The sequence below is a fragment of the Homarus americanus genome, unplaced genomic scaffold (genome assembly GCF_018991925.1).
Source record: "Homarus americanus isolate GMGI-L3 unplaced genomic scaffold, GMGI_Hamer_2.0 scaffold54347, whole genome shotgun sequence".
In the NCBI taxonomy this organism is placed as follows: Eukaryota; Metazoa; Arthropoda; class Malacostraca; order Decapoda; family Nephropidae; genus Homarus; species Homarus americanus.
The window spans coordinates 970,421-990,790 of record NW_024715291.1 but is presented as its reverse complement, the minus strand read 5'-3'; the positions used below and the strand labels follow the sequence as shown (position 1 = coordinate 990,790).

At 38.4% G+C, this 20,370-nt stretch overlaps 1 protein-coding gene across 1 annotated transcript in view; it reads left to right on the top strand.

The window, feature by feature from the left end:
* The first annotated feature begins 1,266 nt into the window (after positions 1-1,266).
* LOC121857503 (sodium bicarbonate cotransporter 3-like) overlaps positions 1,267-20,370 on the top strand; it is a 104,089-nt gene continuing 84,985 nt past the window's right edge. Inside the window, 3 exon segments of the mRNA XM_042353590.1 lie at positions 1,267-1,416; positions 10,217-10,288; positions 18,175-18,209. Coding sequence (XP_042209524.1) covers positions 18,199-18,209 — 11 coding nt within the window. The 5' untranslated portion in view covers positions 1,267-1,416; positions 10,217-10,288; positions 18,175-18,198.

Below are 20,370 nucleotides of genomic sequence, written 5' to 3'. Positions count from 1 at the left end.
TAGGTTAGACTGAAGAGATCTTTGTAGACCGCACGCTATAGTAGCACCACCTGACATATACCTTAACCCAAGTCTAAAGTTCCTTCACCTAAGTCTAGCCTTGCTTAACCAAACCTAGCCAATGGAATCTGACTTTAGCTAACCCTAATCCATCTCACCTCATGTCTCCTGCCCTAAGTATAACAAGACCGTACCGAGTCCGACTTACTTATCCAAGGCTAACCTGTGCGTCAGCTGCGAGGAGTAAAGTAAAGTCTTAGTGGTGGTGTACCTGGTCTACCGGGGCTGTTTCACGGAGTCGTCAGTGGAAGAGGGATGTAGAGGACACTTGGCGTGATGTGAGCCAATTCAGGGTACTTTAGGTGTGTGCTTGATGTAGTTAGCAATAGCTTAGTGTAACAGGAGTGCTTATACTGTAGAGATGCTTAGAAAGAGGGGAACTTGACGTGGTTGTTGTAGGTTAGTACTGTGCTTGGTGTAGATTTTGAGTAGGTCAGTTTAGGATATTTGTGAATACGAATATACAGTAGCTAAGTGTAATAGGAATTTGAACTCTGGATTACTGATAAAGTCCGGTGTGTAGCTTGCAAAAGAAAAAAACCCATTCGGTTTCACCTTTTGTACAGAGCTGATTCCACACCATATTAACTGAGTTGGTTAGCTTGATTGATTGATACGTTTGTTGAGATACAAAAAACATTAATACATCTCAAAGGGATGAAGTGACATAAGTCATCCCCACCCCAGTCCAGGAATGTCCCTCTCAGGACTCACATAAATCCCAAATATTTCATATAATTAGTTATATACTGTACATACATAGTTATAGTTATATTCTAGATGTCGGTTAGCTTGTGTCTTGTAAAATGTGAATGGAAGTACTATTGTGATATGCGAAGGTTTGCTAGGTGGGTATTTCCAGGTTCTTGAGAGTTCGCCAGGGAAATACCCCGTCCTCTCTCAGTCATGATGGTAATATCGGTGTTGAAGCTCGCCATGGCGAAATCGACGATGAAATGTCAATAAAGAAAGAGTGTTTTACGACGAGAAGATTATTGTGATATGACTTCACCGAGATATCTCTCTCGTAAACATGTCATTCTTTATTCCCTGCACTCGGTTTAATGCCCTATATCACACGTGGATGACTGGGGCAGTAAATCTAGTCACTTTATCCCTCCACCAGCTAGTTTCAGAAAAACACGTACTTGAACGAACTGTTCTGATACAGGACAGTGCACAGAGAAATCCTTTGTAGAATTTGTTAGTCGCGGGTTGCCGACGCTTGGCCGCGCTACGGACGGTGACGGGACTTCAGTCCCCTGTGCGCATGTGCAGGAGTAGGAGGTTAGCACATGTGCTCTCCACATTCTAGAGTGTATTGTGTTGGACTCTGGATATTTTAACAGCAATCTGGTGAGTTGTATCATAGTACAAACTTTATCTCGACTGATAGAAATTTTGTTGCATAAACATTGTTGCAGTGAATTGACTCAAAACTATGTAAACGCGTTAGTTAACGACTTTGTAAACCCTCGGGAGTTCCTGCAAGAAGGAATTCTGTGGATTGAGGTGAATAATGGAGGTGATTGTGATGGTAGCGTGGTCAGCCAGTAATAAGTGTGGGTGTTGTGCAGCGAGGCAGGAGTGTGCGTCATCCTGCCAGGAAGCTGCTGTTGGTTCAAACGTTGCCGGCATAACACCTTGCCAGCTACTCATTTTGGGCCCAGGCTGGTCTTCCTGTCAGCTGATCTATAAAAGTTAGCTTATGGCTGAACCAGAAACAAAGACCTGGGACCAATGCTTAACGCCGCCAGTTAAATGACCTAAAGCTAAAGCTGCAGCAAACCTTAGATTCTGTCATAATAGTGTTTGAATATACTGTACCCGTTTATTGTATTATAGCACACCATACACCTGTACTGTATACTACACTACCAGATGTATTATGCTTATGAAAATTAATAGAAATAGCAGAGTTTTGTCAAGTGTTGTGGAAGAACACTAGAGCAGAGCATCGGGTAGCAGTAATAGTGAACTGAATGAAGGGAGACTTTGTTGCTCTTGATTCCTGCTACTCTACTTCATAGCGGGAAAGATTTAGAAGAGCGAGAGATATCTGCGTGCAACTTCGCGCTCGGTCTAGTCACTTTGCTAAAGCCACTTTGTAAGCATCGGGTGAGTCAGGTAGTGGGGTCACAGCTCGGCCTACAGTGAAGTATTGATCCTTGCGTAATCTGAAAATCAACTGCATGTACCAGACTGAACAAAGAATATATATATATATATATATATATATATATATATATATATATATATATATATATATATATATATATATATATATATATATATATACCACGGGGAAAGGTATAACGTTGATATAAAATACAAATTAAATACACAAGTAAGAATTGTGCCCTCATACAAAACAATCGAGGTTGATTAAGGCTTTTACTCATTGTTCACACCGTTTGTCACGTTTAGTTAGTTTTCGAACTTAGTCCGTTACGGTTATAAGGGTCTCCCACTAAAATTCCCTTCCATCCTCTCTCTAAACTCCCACTGAACTTCCTTCTCCCCTGTCACTAGCCTTTTAGTTCGGTACGCTACAAAAGTACATAAGAACATAAGAAAATAAGGAGTCTGCAATAGGCCGGTTGGCCTGTGCATGGCAGCTCCTGTCGAGAGTTACTACCACTCTATCATCCATGAATCTATCCAGCCTCCTTTTAAAACTTTCCAGAGTTCCCGCACTTACTACAAAGTTGCTAAGCTTGTTCCACTCGTCCACCACCCTATTTGTGAACCAGTACCTTCCTATCTCCCTCCTAAACCTAAACTTATCCAACTTAAATCCGTTGCTACGAGTCCTATCCTGCTCGGATATTATAAGAACTTTTATCTATATCTCCTTTCACCCACTTAAATACTTCTATCACATCTCCCCGCACTCTTCGTCTTTCTAGGGAATGCAAGTTTAGTTTCTTTAACCTATCTTGATATGGAAGGTTTCTAAGTCCCGGAATCATTTTCGTCATTCTTCGCTGCACCGACTCCAGGGAATTGATATCCATTCTATAATAAGGGCACCAGAACTGAACAGCATAATCGAGGTGCGGCCTGACTAGCGCAAGATATAGTTGCAATAAGACCTCTGCACTCTTATTACTTACACCTATAGATATAAAACCTAATACTCTGTTTGCCTTATTTCGAACATTAACGCACTGTTTTCTAGGCCGTAGGTCCGGGCTTACAAGTGCCCCTAAGTCTCTCACAAGTCGACTGCTCTAGGTTGATGTTGTTAAGGCTGTATACATTGACAGTATTTGTTCTTCCAATACGCTGCACTTGCTGGTGTTGAATTTCATTTGCCATTTTTCTGACCACTCCTGCGGTTTATTTAAATCCTCTTGTAGTGCATTTGCATCCTGCCTTGAATTAATCTGCCGCCCTATTTTGGTGTCATCCGCAAATTTGCTTATGTCACTGCTGATCCCAGTATCTAGATCGTTTATGTAGATTATGAACAAGAGTGGGCCTAGTACTGACCCCTGGGGAACCCCACTGGTTACACAGCCCCACTCAGATTTAACACCATCTACACTGCTCCTCTGTGTTCTATCGGTGAGTCATGACTTTATCCAATTCAAAACTTTTCCCTCGATACCATGAGCTTTAACTTTTCTCAGAGGCCTCTGATGCAGTACTCTGACACATTCTCATTCCCGAGTCTGTGGGCTAGGGACAGAAAATTAAGTAAAATGTGTAATTTAGTATCAATATGTTAGAATATTAAGCGTTATTCTGTTAAGAATAAAATACTAAAGTTAATAATATAATTATACTCTTTTGTTGCACCTTAAATTGAGCTACATTTTGTTTGGGGGGTCCGAAATTACGGTACGATAATATATCGTAATAGTGCGGTACGAAGGTATATCTGAGGTACGGTACGGTATTTTTCCTTTGGTACGAATTACGATAGATCAATCGTGCCGTACCGAAGTGCATGTCCTGACTACAGGTGAGGTGGTATGGGGAGACAGGCGAGGGGATTACCACGCGAGTGATTTGCCCAACACGCACGGAGCTGTGTTGCGTTTCCTAGTAAGAACAATGAGCATTCACGGATCTCCCCTTACAACCGAGTTAAATCAGCAAAAGGACTAACAATATTAAATCGAACTGACTACAGTATTGGTGGTGGTCTGACATGCACTCCGTTTTGTAACTGTTCGGTAAACTGACGGTGATATTAATGCGAGTTTTACATAGAATCACATTGGAAATAAGTATTACTAATACTTTGTGTTATCCTCAACAAATGTTTGTTTATGTATGCATATACAGTATTGTACTGTATGAATATTTATTCAATAAATTAAAGTAAAATCAAATCATCAGTGTTTCAGTTATGATGCTTCTGCGTGAAGTGTTTGTATGGTGTCGGGGAAAAGCTCAGCTCCCAACAGCTTTCCTTGCAGATAGTTATTGTTGTAGGGTTTTTATTTTTAATTGTGGTAAGACTCGCCAATCTGAAGTAGTTTCTCCATCCTCACATATGCAGACCTCATGAAGTAAGCTTTAAACGTCACCTGGGCAATCCTTGGCTGACTTGACTCATTGTTTACCTATCTTTATAATAGGTATACCTGTATTGTCTGTAATCATGACGAACCAATGTAAATTTGTTTGCCGATGTAAGTGAAATCAATATTTATCTACCTTATTTACTTTGCACGTTGGCAACACCGGTATTACGTAAATTCAACATGTTAGCCTTGCATCATGTGCGTTTTGCTTAAGACTTTATTAGACTAAGACAACTGGCAAGTGTAGTATTAAAGATGATAAATAGCATAGGTTCTAACTATGTTAGGACATAGTAAAGTAGTGTAGTAACCTGTCTGAAATAATACTATTTTCTACAATCTCGTATGATTTACACTACAGCTACAAAACAGCCATTTTTTTCTTTTCTCATGGTGTCATTACCTGTAAATCACTTGGGTATAATATTTAAGTCCCCCATTGTATTGTGAAACGCTCAGGTCCTAACATTGTTGGAGGCTGACGTCAGTAGATTCCTGGTGACCGTCTTTATCATGTGCGTTTGGCTTAGTCTGAGCTGATAATTATATGTAATAAAACGATAAATACCTGACACTTTGGTGAAGCGATGCGTCACTACATTGTATTAGTTGGTTCTTATAAATGCTACTCATTGTTCGTTGCTTGCACCGTTGTCTTGCTTGTTCATCCTCAGAGCTGAACTTTAGCATTTGAAAAGTTGCCTAAATGGAAGAGGTTGTTTCTGTTCCGCGTAGAATTTGATCCACATATTACATCACCGTGGTGTTCCTATGTGTACTCTGACGCTCTCGTGACATTTAACTCTTACAGTATTTTCTGGGAAGTTTACTAAGACCTCTTTTTCGTGAGGGATATGCGTGCTGTAAAGATGCATGTGTTCAGACGAGGTTTTTACACGTCGATCTCTCTCTCTCTCTCTCTCTCACTCAAAAGTGGTTTTCAGTGCAAAAAAGCCACAATGAAAAATAAATAACTAAATTTGAATGCTTCGGAACACAAACTAAAAATGTATCTTAAGTTATAGAACTAACTAAAGTCACTGGCAGGCGCACTAGTGTAGTAATACACTTACTCGTGTGTATCATATACATTACTGTCATATACATTACAGTAGGTCGAACCCTCGACCTAATGGCTGGTGAGGTCGTTGATTATATGTTCAAATCCGCGTGTTATATGGACTAAAATGAAGTTATATATATATATATATATATATATATATATATATATATATATATATATATATATATATATATATATATATATATATATATATATATATTGGTACACACAAACGTGAATGATGTCACAACCTGGATTAGGATAATTATATTATTCACAGAGCTGGCTAAAGCACCAATTAATGAATGTTTTTGTCTTAAAGAAAAATGACAACAACAGGCAGACGCCCACAAACGCGGTGTTTTTCTCGTGTTTTTCAAGGACAGGAGAAAGTGATGCTATTCCGTAATGTTCAACACTCTTATTAGGGAGACTACTCAGTGTGTGACGCTGTAAGCAAGGCTCGCCTACTGACACTTTATTTAGCCAGAGACAATATTGACAAACGGTGCACTGTAATAATGGCCCAGTCTAAAGAAATGGTCTCCGGAAATGAGTAATTTGGTACAAGAGTATGTCACCAGTTCACTGTTTGTAGGGAAATCGAGGCGGAACTGCATTATTGCATACATTATTGCTTAACATTTTCCACGGTTAAGCTACGGCAGACATAATTTCTCAAACGATCTTTCTTTGAATCATCATCGGCTCTTACCTGTTCCCTCCTATGGTAACCGAACACGTAGTGTCAAACCTAAACTAACCGTTAAGATTGTGATTCAGTCCTAATGGGTCCCTGACTTAAGGGCTAGGTAAGTATGGATTCAAAACCATCGACACATCACATCCCTTATAGAACAAGTGTTGATGGGGAGGGGGTGCAGAGGTCACTGACACGAAGCATATTACCATGAAGGTTACTGGTTATTTTCACTGGCATCCTCGGGTGTTCTGTGGTTAGTGATTTTGTAGTATGACTGTGAGGGAGAATAAGTTAACGCTGAGAGAGAAGGGGAAGCAGGCTAGTACAGTAACTCCATGTGTTCAGATTTGTATATAACATTAATTCGTACTACAGTGAGCGGACTGGTCTTTGCTACTTCAGGAAAACGGCTGAGTAATGGAGAATTTATAGAAAAACGTAGTGGTAGGGACTTGAGAAGGGGTTACATGTAATATTGGTCGCGGCAAGGGTGTGGGAGGTGTGAGAATTAGGTCATGTAGGCTACTGTGGTGGGAAAGCTAGGTTGTTTTAGGTCAAGATATGCGAGAGTTGGGTCATGTCGATATGGTGGTTTTGTTAGGTTGTGCACTTCGTAATTTTAGGTTGTGTTGGCTATAGTGTTAGGTTGTGGTGGGTGTGGTGTTAAGCTGTAGTGATAGGTTGTGGTTATTGTAGTAGTGGGTGTGGTGTTAAGCTGTAGTGATAGGTTGTGGTTATTGTAGTAGTGGGTGTGGTGTTAAGCTGTAGTGATAGGTTGTGGTTATTGTAGTAGTGGGTGTGGTGTTAAGCTGTAGTGATAGGTTGTGGTTATTGTAATGTTAGATTGTGGTTATTATAGTGTTAGGTTGTGTTATTACGTTGTAGTGTTAGGTTGTGGTAGTTGTAGTGTGAAGGTGTGTTAAGGGATAGGTGAAGCAAGGTGAATGTATCTTGCCAGATTTCACGTTATATTACACATGTATTATCAGTAGGTAGTAGTAGTGTACCACCGGCCCGGGCGAGGGAGACACTAGCCCTTTGGTCTGTGTAATCATACGGTGTTACAGGTAATATCTAGAAATTGTCGGTTTAATAAATTTGTAATATATATACCATACAGAAAGCTGCATATATATTAATGATTGAGGTACACCATGATTAATCCACAGTGAAAATAGATTAACAGCAAAGAATCAAAGTTTACGACCTTGGCTGCAGGCGTGTGCTCGTGTTTATTTGTTCTAGCAATACTTCAGATACATTCACCACCATGCATCCAGGATCACCGCATGACTTAGGGTTATTAAATCACACCATCTTGTCAGAAAACATCCAAATGTTAACAGCATCTGATCAGTGTTGCAGGAAACAGAAGACCGTTCATAACTTCCTGTGGTAAAGTGTCTTTCTAGGTCTCGCCCTAAGCAATGGTTTGTTTTATTTTAATTTACTTTGGTAGCGGAGAGTCTGCTATGGCCTTAAACTTTGATGAATTTACAAATACCATCAGAGAACTAGTGGTACGGCGGCCGAGTGGTACAGTGCTCGCCTCCAGTCTTGAGTCACTGGCTTGATCCGGAGAACCTCCAGTCCACCCAGTTGTCTATGAGTACCTAACTTTACAGTTGGGAAGTGAAGGCATCAAGTTCTGTGCTGGCCACTGTATCCTTTAATACCGATTGCATAGTCTAATACTACTTTCATTAATGAACTATGTCTGAATTTATCAGGATGGAACTTCTGAGCACTTTAAACTAATGTTTTGGGTCCTCGCTCGTTGGTGCTAAAAACAGATTTAGTTCAATAATGATTGAGTGTTGACGTCGTGTCAAGATGAACATCGTCCTGTCTTTAATGACTTGTTCTCTGTGTGTGTGTGTGTGTGTGTGTGTGTGTGTGTGTGTGTGTGTGTGTGTGTGTAATCAGCCTTCGTAACGAACATTTTACGATAACGTTGTGTTGTTATTCCTGGATGGATTACCAGTTGTTGATAACTGATAAGATACGTTGCATTCTTCTTGTAATTTATGACACATTCACAGCGATTTGTTTGACCATTTTAAAATCCATATAAGTCAAGGTAGAACCCAAACCAAACGGGAATATTGTGAGCATTACGGATACCATGGCTATCAGTAGGTATCAAGTTGGGAAAATATTTTCATTCGTGGTATGTCCACAGGACTTCTTACCCGGACCGGGAGTCTACCTTCACGTAACCACCATCTATCCAACATGGTGTAACTAACCCCTAACCAATCCAGCTCCTAACCCAACTTAGGTAAACTTAACTGGGCCTGAACAACTATCAAACTTAACCTAACCGACTCATAATCCAGCCTATTATAGCATATAGCCTTCGTCTAACATGACCTCATCAACCCGATTGTATTATTTTTATGTCAGATGATTAGTTTGGCCCCGTGGGAGCCGGATGTTCACAGGAGTTACCGTGTTTTCATCGTAATTTGTATCTAGTAATGGACAAATAATGTTATAAAGGAACTCTGTGCCGGTTTGTTGATGTGCTTTGAATCTACGCGTATGCCCAGAGTTGGAGACTTGAGTCTGCGACTCCAACTCGAGTTCACATTTTGTTGACCTGAAACTTGACTTGGACTTGGGTGTAATATGACGTGACTTGACTCAAGACTTGCCTCTTCTTGACTTGCGACTTTAGATGAGACTCGTAATAATCTGACTTGTAACTTGGCTGAAAAACTCGTCTTTTTCCTCTGTCAACTCTCGTGTAAATGTGCAAGTAAACTAGTTTAATGATTTATTTTATATTTTAATAATATAAAGATAAAGATAAAGAGAGCAGCATCAAGATTCAAAGGTGCTTTCTAAAAGTGCTGATAAACTTGAACCGTGACTGGCACACCCGAAAATTTCGATCGAAAAAAAAATCGTTTCAACTTTGATTCAATGTCATTTCGATTGTGCCTGTTTATCCTGGTATAGTACAGTTGTCTTACAAAGTAATTGAAGGGCAGGATGGATATTATACAAATCAACATAGTAATATATACTATTAATGCTCCTCCCAGAACACCTGTCGGTTTTCAACACTTTAGCAGTGTTGTTTTACTTCCTGTTGACTGCAGAGTAAAATATTTTAAACTTGGTCTTATAAATGGTAGTGCTCCAGAACACCTCAAATATATCAGTGCCTTAGTCACACCATCCATGCCTCGGTTGACTACCGTGGACCTGTCTAATATGGACGGGGTAGGGGAGCCCGTCAGGACCGTGCACCGCTTATCCCCCGTTAAAAATTACCTGTAGACAAGTCTGTGTATCCACAGTGTATCCTAACCATTATTATTGTGCCCAGTTTCAATGGACTACTATCCTTTATGATTAGGTTAGGGCCCTACAAGTACAGGGGCCCATTTTAATTGCCGGCGGTATTCATGTCCGGGCCGTTATGTGTGGGGGGGATATGTTCTGTGATGTGAAGACCTTGACACTGAGTTCACCAGTCAAAGGATCTTACTATGACGTAACACAGTAGGTACCCAAGTAATATGGGAGGTTCATGTTTTATTTAGCCACAAGTGACGTGTCCAACATTAGCTATTAATGGCAGAACTTAACTAATGACCCTGTAGGTAACAAATTTACATATTCTTATAATTTTATTTTTCATAATTTTAATGGAAGAGATTCGAGAGAGTTCGGGGGGTTTCTGTGTGGTTACTAAGTGTTGTTATTTGAGACTGTCGGGCCAATCTATTCTTACATGTTTACGTGTATTGTAATAAAGGCACCTGGCGGAAAATACACAACTGCCCCAAAAAACTATTGACTTAATCTTGTATGTTCTAACTTGTACTGTTTCTTTTGCAGATGAGCACAGTCGCCTAAAGCAACGTCACTACAAACTAACTCTCTTGAGTTACCCTCGGTTTCACCTACTAGGTAAGTTGGTACTTTATGTTGTGTTGTTGATGCCAGTGCACGCCTGCCTCCTCACCCTACCCACGGCCGCTCTTCTATCCACCGCTCTACCCAAGTATGTATGTATGTTTTCTTTCTTAGTTCAGGCCACATATTCTCAGATTTGTACAACAAAAGTTTAGTCTCTACTGGGAATAAGAGGGGGGGGGGTATCGTGTCACGATTGAGTTTTAGTTTTACCTGAAGTGGGTTTAATTAAATGCCTTCATAGATGACCACTTGGGAAAAATAATTTAGAGTCGTTTGAGAATCTGAGACCAGGGCATAGGTTCTCAGAAGCGTCGTACGTCATATTTTCCCCCAAACTTGACGTATCCAACTGGTTCAAGTAAGGTGCAACACCAAGATGACAGCCAAATTGACATCGCGATTACAATGCAGATTCAGTGACCTGGCAGAATGATGTTCCCTCTTTTCCAAGTGCGAAGATTAAACTTGCGAATCTCATTTCAGAATCCGGGGTCCTAGTTCACAAAGATTTTGTAAGGTAATTTTGTCTCTAACTGGTCTTCAGGAAAATTAATGTACGTACCGAGTGTGATTGTAAGTTTGCTGTTATCTTGAACGCTATTTATATTTTCAAACTTTAATGAGCCGCTTAGATGCGTTCTTACGTCTCCAGTCAAGGAAATTTTAACCAGAGCTTACGAGAATTCTGGATGGATGATAATGTTTTTGTAAATCGAACGATCTTGTTTAACAAGTTGGCCTACTTAGTGTTCAGGTTATTTGTATGCAAATGGACATGGAAGTTGTATATCTGTCTATTTATATCTATTTCTCCGTTATATTTATTCCCGCCCATTCTTGTGTGTGGTATATGAAGGAGTACTTAGCAGAACTTAGAGAACTAGCGGATATGATGTGATAGTTGTGCAAGACAAGTGTAGAAAGTGACTTAAAATAATAACGTAGGTATCCACACTTCACCCTTTGAAAAGAGGCGCGAACTTGTTGGACCATCGTGATAATGTATTTTCAGTACGGTTGTTACACCCCAGAGTATACTTTCCTCGTATCTGTAGCGGGGGATGAAGTGTTATGGGCTGGCTGGCGGTTCCCCCTCTGTCCATGTGGCAAAAAGGAGCCAAAACGGTCGCGGTAGCTTGAACTTTTGGATTTTAGCCAGAATTGGTACCTATGTAAATAGTGTATACATCACATGATCAGGGGTGTATCAAATACCCAGCGTTCTCTGTCATCACGGTCTAATGTTATGGCTCTTCCAAATGTATATTACAGTTGCCCAGTGGATTTTATTGTATGTAGGAAATATTTGGGTCGTATAAGTGAGAACGAGCCTGTGTTCAAGGTAAATATAGTCAGTGAAGGCAAACATGGTATACAAGTCATCGTAATTGTACTCCAGAACACTTTCGCGGGATATTTAATATCAAGCTTCGGATGTGTCCATCTATCCTACAATGAACGCGGTAATTTTTTAGAGCGGATATTTTTTTCGACACTGTAATAGCTCAGCAGAATTTGGTACTGGGTATGATCCCATTTTTAGAATCGTGAAATTATGGTCTTTAGTGGATCTATTGCTCGTTTCATTTGTGAACGATTTCACTTGGAGTACAGTTCCAGTAACAGTCCTCGAGTATGAGACATAGCGCGTGCCCACACTACATGGGCACATGGGATTCAGGACCTCTTTGTTTGCTTGGGTAAATTTCCAAGCAGTGTTGACCATTTTATGTCTACATGTTACTGTTATCATTGAGAAACGTTGCGGGAGATGGTCATCAACTTGCTTTTATCGACCTTTTGCGATGAACAACTCCCAATGTGGTATTTTTTTTTTAAACGGGTATTCAAATTGTCCGACTTTTACATTGCTAAACATGGTTGTGAGAAAGAAGCTTATGCTCGAGAAAGAAAAAGCGTAAAGACATTAGAATGGAGAAAAACGTGATATCAGTAACTAAGTATGAGTAACTTGCCACTGTCCTCTTTCCAGGTAGTTATGTGGCGGCGTGGAAATATTTATCACCAATAGTGGTGTTTTTTGCCGACGACATAAACAAGCGGGCATACCATAATTTAAAGATCTTAGTATTGAAACGCACGTTACCATGGTTCGGTCATTTGCCAATTTTAGTGCTGTGACTTTCTAGTTACGGGAATGAACGCCACTACCGCTAAATGAGGCAACAATAACTTGAGTGTTTAAATACGAACACTCACCTATCCTTTGAACAGTGTTAAACAGATTTATAATCATTCGGTTTCCTTGGTGTAGACTTTTAAACTGCACTGGCTAGTTTTAACCCACCGCAGTGTGTTTAGCAGTTTAGCTGATCTTGGATGAAGGAAGACTAATGAAATCCAAGACTTATTGTTGACACAAGCTAGCTATAGAAAACGTGGATCATCAGTATCATGGCAATTTTTTAAATTAGAGCGCAGTTAAATTATTTAGCAATATAGTGATATTTTTATATACCTTGTAATTTTTTGATAAAAGTTTATGGAAAAATAGGCACTAAAATAAATAGGCCAAAGCGGAAATAAAATTACAATTGGTTAATTTTGTCACTGAACTGAAAAAAAATGTTGACTGTCAGTCAATAATTAATTGACCCCCAAAGTATTGTGTTAGAATTACGGAAAACTGGTGAATGGCAATGTATTAATATGGCATGAACATTATACCAACTATATATAAAAAAAGGCCCATGTCTGTGATTTGTTGTATCCATATATTTTTGTTCAGTGAAAAATCAGGTCAAATTAACATGTCTGTCTTTGGTCGTGTATCTCATATTCTTCACTGTTCCACGACCTGCCGTACATGCGCGAAAACCTGGCGGAAGACCACGTTTATGACTATTTTACGAGTATACAATGTCTCACTGTTCACAGAACTGCTGACTACTTTTTAACACCTTTTGGTTCACGGCCCTGACTCGTAATGTGCGGTGTTGTGTTTTTGTTGTATATGGTGTACACTTATCCTTTTATGTGTTGGAATTATCTTCCTGTGGTGAGACAAAACAAATTGCCACTAGTCTGCAATTTACCTGTAAGGCCGTCGCCAAATGTAAATAATGTCTCCAGAAAAATGTCTGGACAGGCACAAGGCACATCAAGATATATCGACTATTCACATTGCTAGAGCACATGCTAGTGCTGTATAACAAAATTGGGTAAAGGTGGAGGAGACGGTATGCATTGTATTATTTAGTTATTTTTCCAGGGTTAATTTATAATAGAGTACATAATTCTATATTTTTTTATTAATAAGGACAAGTTTAGACAAAAACAAGACTATTTTCATCCATGACACTAGGCGGTCTTTACTCACAACCGAGATACAGTTTTGGGAGTTGAAAATCCAAAAACTACGAGAAGCTATTATTGCATTTGTGTTCACCAACCAAATCTCGTGATTTTTCTTTGCAAACGGTAGTTTAGACAATTCTAAGATAATTTTCTTCTTTGAAGTTTCCCTCGCAAACGACCTAGAACCGAGATAGAGTATTTAATGTCCCTCTCCTCCAGTTAGGAAGTTTGGTAAGGTTAGGTAGGTTTGGTTAGTGCTATCAACCACGTATTACTAATTAAGTTATCCTGACTAACGAAACCTACCTAACCTTACCAAACTTCTAGTTGTGGGGGGAGGGGGAATGGCATTAAATGTCTGTTTTAGGTCGTTTGCGAGGGAAACAAAAGAGAAGTGTCTGAAAATTGTCTAAACGAATTACAAGATTTTAAGTTTTGGAATCAGTAGTTTAGACAATTCTAAGAATCTTTTCCTTTATAGTGTGTCCGTAAGAAATTTATATTTTTCGAGTATTTTAACCAATAAAATTACCAATTACAATGCTGTATATTACTTGTTCAAAGTAGGCAGGGCTTTGAAGTAGAGGGAAAAGGTGGGGTAAAATACTAAAAAACACAAAACAAACCTTTGAAAACCTTACCAAACTTTTCCTAACTTGTAAAAATGTTAAGAATCACTTGCGAGTTTGTTTCCCTCCTTATCTGAACATCGAAAACAATATACTATAAAGTAAGGTTGACGGAATGTCCGACTCTTCTTCACTGAACACGCTGATTGGTTCAACTGCTCGCGTTGTGATTGGTTGCGAGATCATGACGTAATATAATGTGTGGTGAGGGGTAACGAAGATCCCAGAGTAGTCCTCATACTCAGTGAATTTCATTGTTCCTGTCATTAGTTTTATAAATTTCTGAATAATAAACACTGCATTATACACCATTCAGAGTGTTATATGAGATCACATTAGATTTGTAGTTTATCAATTGTAATTTGTATTACTTTTCGATAATACTGAATAAAAAAATAACCAAAACATTCCAACAATTTTATTTTGACAATACATAAAAAATATAATTCTGCTAAAATATCGCTAGTAAAATGTAGGTAAGGTAATTAAATACATATACATTTTATTTCTTTGTATTCTATATGGTATTTTAGCCACGAAAAAGCACATTTCCTCAAGTCGGTAATTTACCGACAGTCGGAGCAGTGACGTCACGGCTTACCGACTACGTCGTGTTCGATAAACAAGAGTCGGAAATTCCGACACCCCTGAAACAATACCATCACATACTGAACACCGAAAACATGAATATGTTAAATATTTTATAGTTTTAGGATTTTTAAAGGGTGGGAAACGTTAGGTCAGGTTTTCAAAAGTTTGTTTAGTATTTTACCCTACATTTTCCCCCTTTCTTCCAAGCCCTACCCACTTTAAACTAAACAAGTAATATTGTTGGTAATTTTATCGATTAAAATACTTTAAAAATATAAATTTCCGAAGGAAAGAATATAGAAGAAAAGTGGCTTAGAATTGTCTAAACTACTCCTTAAAATTCGCTGGGTGACCAAAACGATAATTTTGCCATCTTAAACTATTGTTTTCAAAGAAAAAAATCACGAGATGCGGTTCATTTTAGTACAGTATTTGTGCAAATGCTTAATTTTTAATTTATTTACCCTCAAACATTGGGTGTCTGCCGTTGACGGCTTGTGTTGTTGCCTTCTCTGTTTTCAACTGTCCTGCTTGGTCCAAGCATACTCACATGTCCACAAAAAAAACGTAAAATTTCAACATGACACTTCAAGAATGTTGCTTTCATTGGTACCAGATATCAAAATTAGTATTTTCTGTTTAATATGGTGGGGGGTACCCAGCTTGGAAGTTCGGTAGGTTTTCTAGAAAAAAAAAGGTTCATTTGTGACTGAAATGAGGGTCAGATTCGTTTGAAACAACATAAAATACACTAACCTATTTTTTTAATTTCCTTTTGGTGTAACTAAAACTAATCTTTGCCACACATGGGACACGACATACCAGTGTTATCCTTTTCGTCTACACAAACACTTATGCAGATGTTAATAACTTTTTTAGATGGAAGATTAATATTGTATTACAGGTACATGGTGTTGTCTTAGGTTAGGTCATGTTTGGTTTTACAGTATTAGGTAGATTCCTATGGAAAGGGAGGAAAATCGGTCAGTTGCTGGTAGACAATGGTTACAGTGTATTAATGGGGCAAACTTTTGCATATTCTTGAGGTAAGAAATAAGTTTTCTTAAATATATTTTTCGTTAGGTAGCTGATTAACCCAGACCCTTGTCTTTTACTATGGTATTACCTTTTTAGCGTTAGGTTTGGGCCAAAAAAGTTCTTGTTACAGCTGTGACCCCAACGAGTTTAAACAAACTACTGCAGATAGATGGAAGAGACCAACTGAGTGATGCTGCAATTGATAATTCTGTGCTGTACTTAAGTTCTGTACGATATAGACTCAGATGGCAATGCTCAAAGATATGCTCCTTCAAAAGTCTGACATACAAGAGTGCAGTGATTAATTAATTTCCTAGAGCTGTGGGGCTGCATTGGGGGGGGGGGTAATTTTTCCCAAATCCTAATGGTATATTTGGTTCAGAGTTATTGGCAAGGAACACTTTCTTTTATCCAGTTTCTATAAAATAAAGTGATCAATCTGGGAAATGTATTTAGCTGTTATGTTGGTAAGTTTGGGTTTTGTTAATTGGTTTGTTTTTCTTGTTTAAAGGAACTGCAAAGTTATAATGCACCATATGTGTTAAGAATTTATAAGTTAAAGAATGAGTAACAGTATTTTATAATTCCAACAGTTATTTGGAAACCACACTACTTAACCAGTACTGTACTTTCTATTAAGAAATGTTCTAAAATTAAAATCCCTGAAACTAGTTTTGTTGTACAAGGAAACATTATTGCTGTGAAGAACATCTTTGGTGTGAGAACGTTGGAAAAGTACCATAGCAGAATAACTGAATTTTTTTTTTAAGCAGACATGAGCCTAAGCTATTTGATGGTCCTGGCTGTGGTACTTTTCTAAAACTTTTGTCTCTTGTAGAAGTTGGTACACCATGCCATTTATCTTTGTGGAGTGGAAACTAAAAGTTCTATGTTGTAACTGACTGAGGACCTGCAGTGTGTAGAGGTAACATTTGTAGATCATCCACAGTGCTCAGAGTGTTTTAGATGTTTTGCCAACTGACTCAGTTTGGTATGGACTGAAAAGTCATTGTAGTGATTGTGCTCTTTTCTCTTTTTCTCAATGTCTTTATAATTGTTTTGTCAGCAATAACTACTGTACTGTATGAGGAATGATGACTTGAGAATGGGTTGTGATACATATTGACTATAATGAGAGACAGTGGAGCACCTATTACTGAACCTTACATGGAGATAAAACAGTTACAGACCTGGATCCAGCTCCCACTTTATTTTGTCTGGAGAACTGGGCAACCACAGCTAGCATATAAAATACACGGCCTTCTTGTGTATGAAGATGACTTGGTCATTGTTCTCAGGAGCATTGAACTACAGCATGTGGCTCTGTAAAATATACTGAACAAACCAAATATAATTAAAAAAATTATGTTTGGTTTAGATAAGTCTGGTATTCGAGCTGTGTCAACACAGTTTAGAACTTAGCAAAAATAAATTGACTGCAGGTGTGACTCAAAAGCAACGACTTTCTGAAACTGCATCACTTAAATATTAAATTTAAAATCAGAAGATCTGAAATTATTATTACTGTACTGTAAAATATTCAATAATTTGTACCTGAACTTGATCTTTGTTTTTGATCATCCTGAGCACATACTGTAATTGATAATGAGCAGATGATAGTTTTGCTGAAACCCAGTATATACTCAACAGTAATTGATGTTCAACTGTCCTTTTGCCCGAGTTGAATTTTTTTATCATTATTTTTGCATTTACTTCTACTTCTGTGATTTTCAAATATCTTATAATTTTGTAATTTTTTTTATTATTCTTGCTGTTTTCAATATTTATCTTAATATTGATCACTAATTGCATTGTGTTACTTATTCATACTCTTGTGAAAATGTTGGCAGGAAGCAGGATATTACTCTTAGCATTCCTTTTTGTAGGTGTCTTGTTGTAGCAACTACCAAGTAGATTCTACATTTATGCATTACCTTTATGGAATAGTTAACATTTTCTCATTTTTTTTGCATTCCTTCATTTTCAAACAGAATGATTAATATCTTCCTCATGTAGCAAGTGAGAGCAGCGTAGCAGTGGCGCTCGTTCGGCATTATTTTCATTGTAATCTTGCTCGCTTGTTTAGCTTTCCTTCCTTCTTGGCCAGCGTGTGAAGTAGAGCCCATTTTCACACCCAGTCTGAGCAGGAGGTGATAATGAGTCAGGTAGTGATACCAGACGAGCGACACCTGTGTACCCTCTGCAGTGTAATGACGTGTATCCCTCTCCATTGTTGCCATGCATTGTTGCTTTGCCATACTATTTTTCTCTCTTCATTTGTTGTTCTTTTCCCCTCCCCAGTAGCTCAGCGTTGACAGTGGAAACATGGGGAAAAAGTAAGTCATTCTATAAGTGTCACCTCCTTTACACTCCCATAAAACACTAGCTGACGAAAATGTTGATTGGGTGTGCGTGTGTGTGTGCTTGTGAGTGTAAAAAGAGGAAATGCATGCAGGTTTGTCTCTTTTTAAGCTTTCTGTTATTTTGTAAACATGATGCTTCTCTATGTTCACCATTTACCATATGTTGTGAGTACATTTGTGTAATACAGGTACAGTACTGAACTCAGTAAAGAGTTCAAGTTAAAAAATAAGCATATTGTTGAGTACAGTATTGTACTATATAAGCATACAGTCTCTCCTCGACTTACGACGGGGTTCCGTCCCGACGACCAGGTCGTAAGTTGAATTGGTCGTAAGTCGAAAAGGCGAAAATAATACAAAATGGGTGTCTCTTTTTCTTCGCAGCACCAAGAAAACTCTCACTTTTACGCTTGCCAGCCATTTTAAAGGCAATTACAAACGAAAATTTTGTAAGTACACAGCTCGATCACTAACGTCGGGACTCGAAAATATGTAATGTGAAAAATATTTTATACAGTGGTCCCTCGGTTAACGAGCGCCTCGGTTAACGAGATTTCGGTTAACGAGTTTCCTTCCATAAGATTCTTAACTTCGGTTAATGAGCAATCCCTCGATTAACTAGTTTCTTACGAGCCAACCTGAACATGATTTCGCTTGCATTTGGCGGTCCACCAGCTGTAGTATTAGTCCGCCAATACAGTAATCGGTTCTAGGGCTTAAATTCCTTACCATTTTAGCAAATATCAAGAAGTTTATACTATTCAATAATTTTAAAAGTTTAATATGAATTTTTTTACTCATTTTAACAATTATTGAACATAATTGAAGGTAATGAAACTAGTTTTATGCGTGCCATCCAGCCTCTCAACACACCATACAGGCGTCAGTCTTTGTATCTTTTCAGTGGAGGTAACATCTTGCTTGAGACTCTCTTCAACTAAATGCTTTTTTTCGGTTTTTGCAAGCAAATTATTGGTCATTTTGAAATTATTTTACATATTGACAATATATAATGCAGTGCAGTGTTGATTTAAAGAAAATAATCTTGAATTGCACCAAGAGAACTAAAATTTTATGGGTGAAATGGCGCCATGGGGTGACTTCTCTTCCACCCCAATGCCTTTTCTTCTCCCTTCTCCACCCCCATTCTAATTCCCATCATCATCATCCGGGAGCTTTCTACATACACACCTCAAAGTAAGTGTACTTTTCTACCTTTTTTGTTGAATTTAGGCAATTTTCGGTGAGCTGGAACCAATTACCCAAAAACCCATTGAAACAATGGTTTCGGTTAACGAGTTTTTCGGTTAACGAGCAACCTTCTAGAACGGATTGTGCTCGTTGACCGAGGGACCACTGTATGCCCATGGCCGTCGTATGTCCGGGTTGTCGTAAGTCGAGGAGAGACTGTAAGTGAATATAATATGTACAGCAGCTAAAACAACTATCTGTGCATACTTTGTGGGAAACAATATGAGACCATGGACGATAAATTTTGGTATATGAGGGCTGTCACTAGTCACACGTAAAATTTCGGAGCATATCGACCCCCACATGCAGAGATTATTTTTTTTAGCTACTGTACAATATATACTGTAACTTGATGTATGCTTATTATTATATACACTTAAGATATGCATTTTACTGGAGTTAGTAAATGTATTTACTGTATAGTATTACATGGCATAATCAAACGGGTTGTTTTAAAACAGCATCCATGTAATTTTACAGTAGGAATGCTGTACAGCAGACATACACAACCAGAAATTATTTTAGAATGGTTCTGTTGTATTTGATAAGCAGAGTGGCATTAAGTCAGCATTAAGTTATGTTGTTCTGTATTAAAATGGCCCCTGCTCGAAGGTGACACATGTCATATACACTTTAAAAAATCATAAAGAATAATTAAAGTTATGGAACTAAACAATACTGAATGTATATGGACTAAACAAACATTTGATTTTTGTTTGTTATTGTTGTTTTGGAAGTATAGTGGAATTGTCTTGTAATGTCAACAAATGTACTTGCTGACACTTGTGGTACATGCCTGGTATACATGCTTACCATGGAGTACATGTACAGAAAGCATAGCCATAGGAACATACAGTATTTGTCACTGGGGAGGCGCCACCAC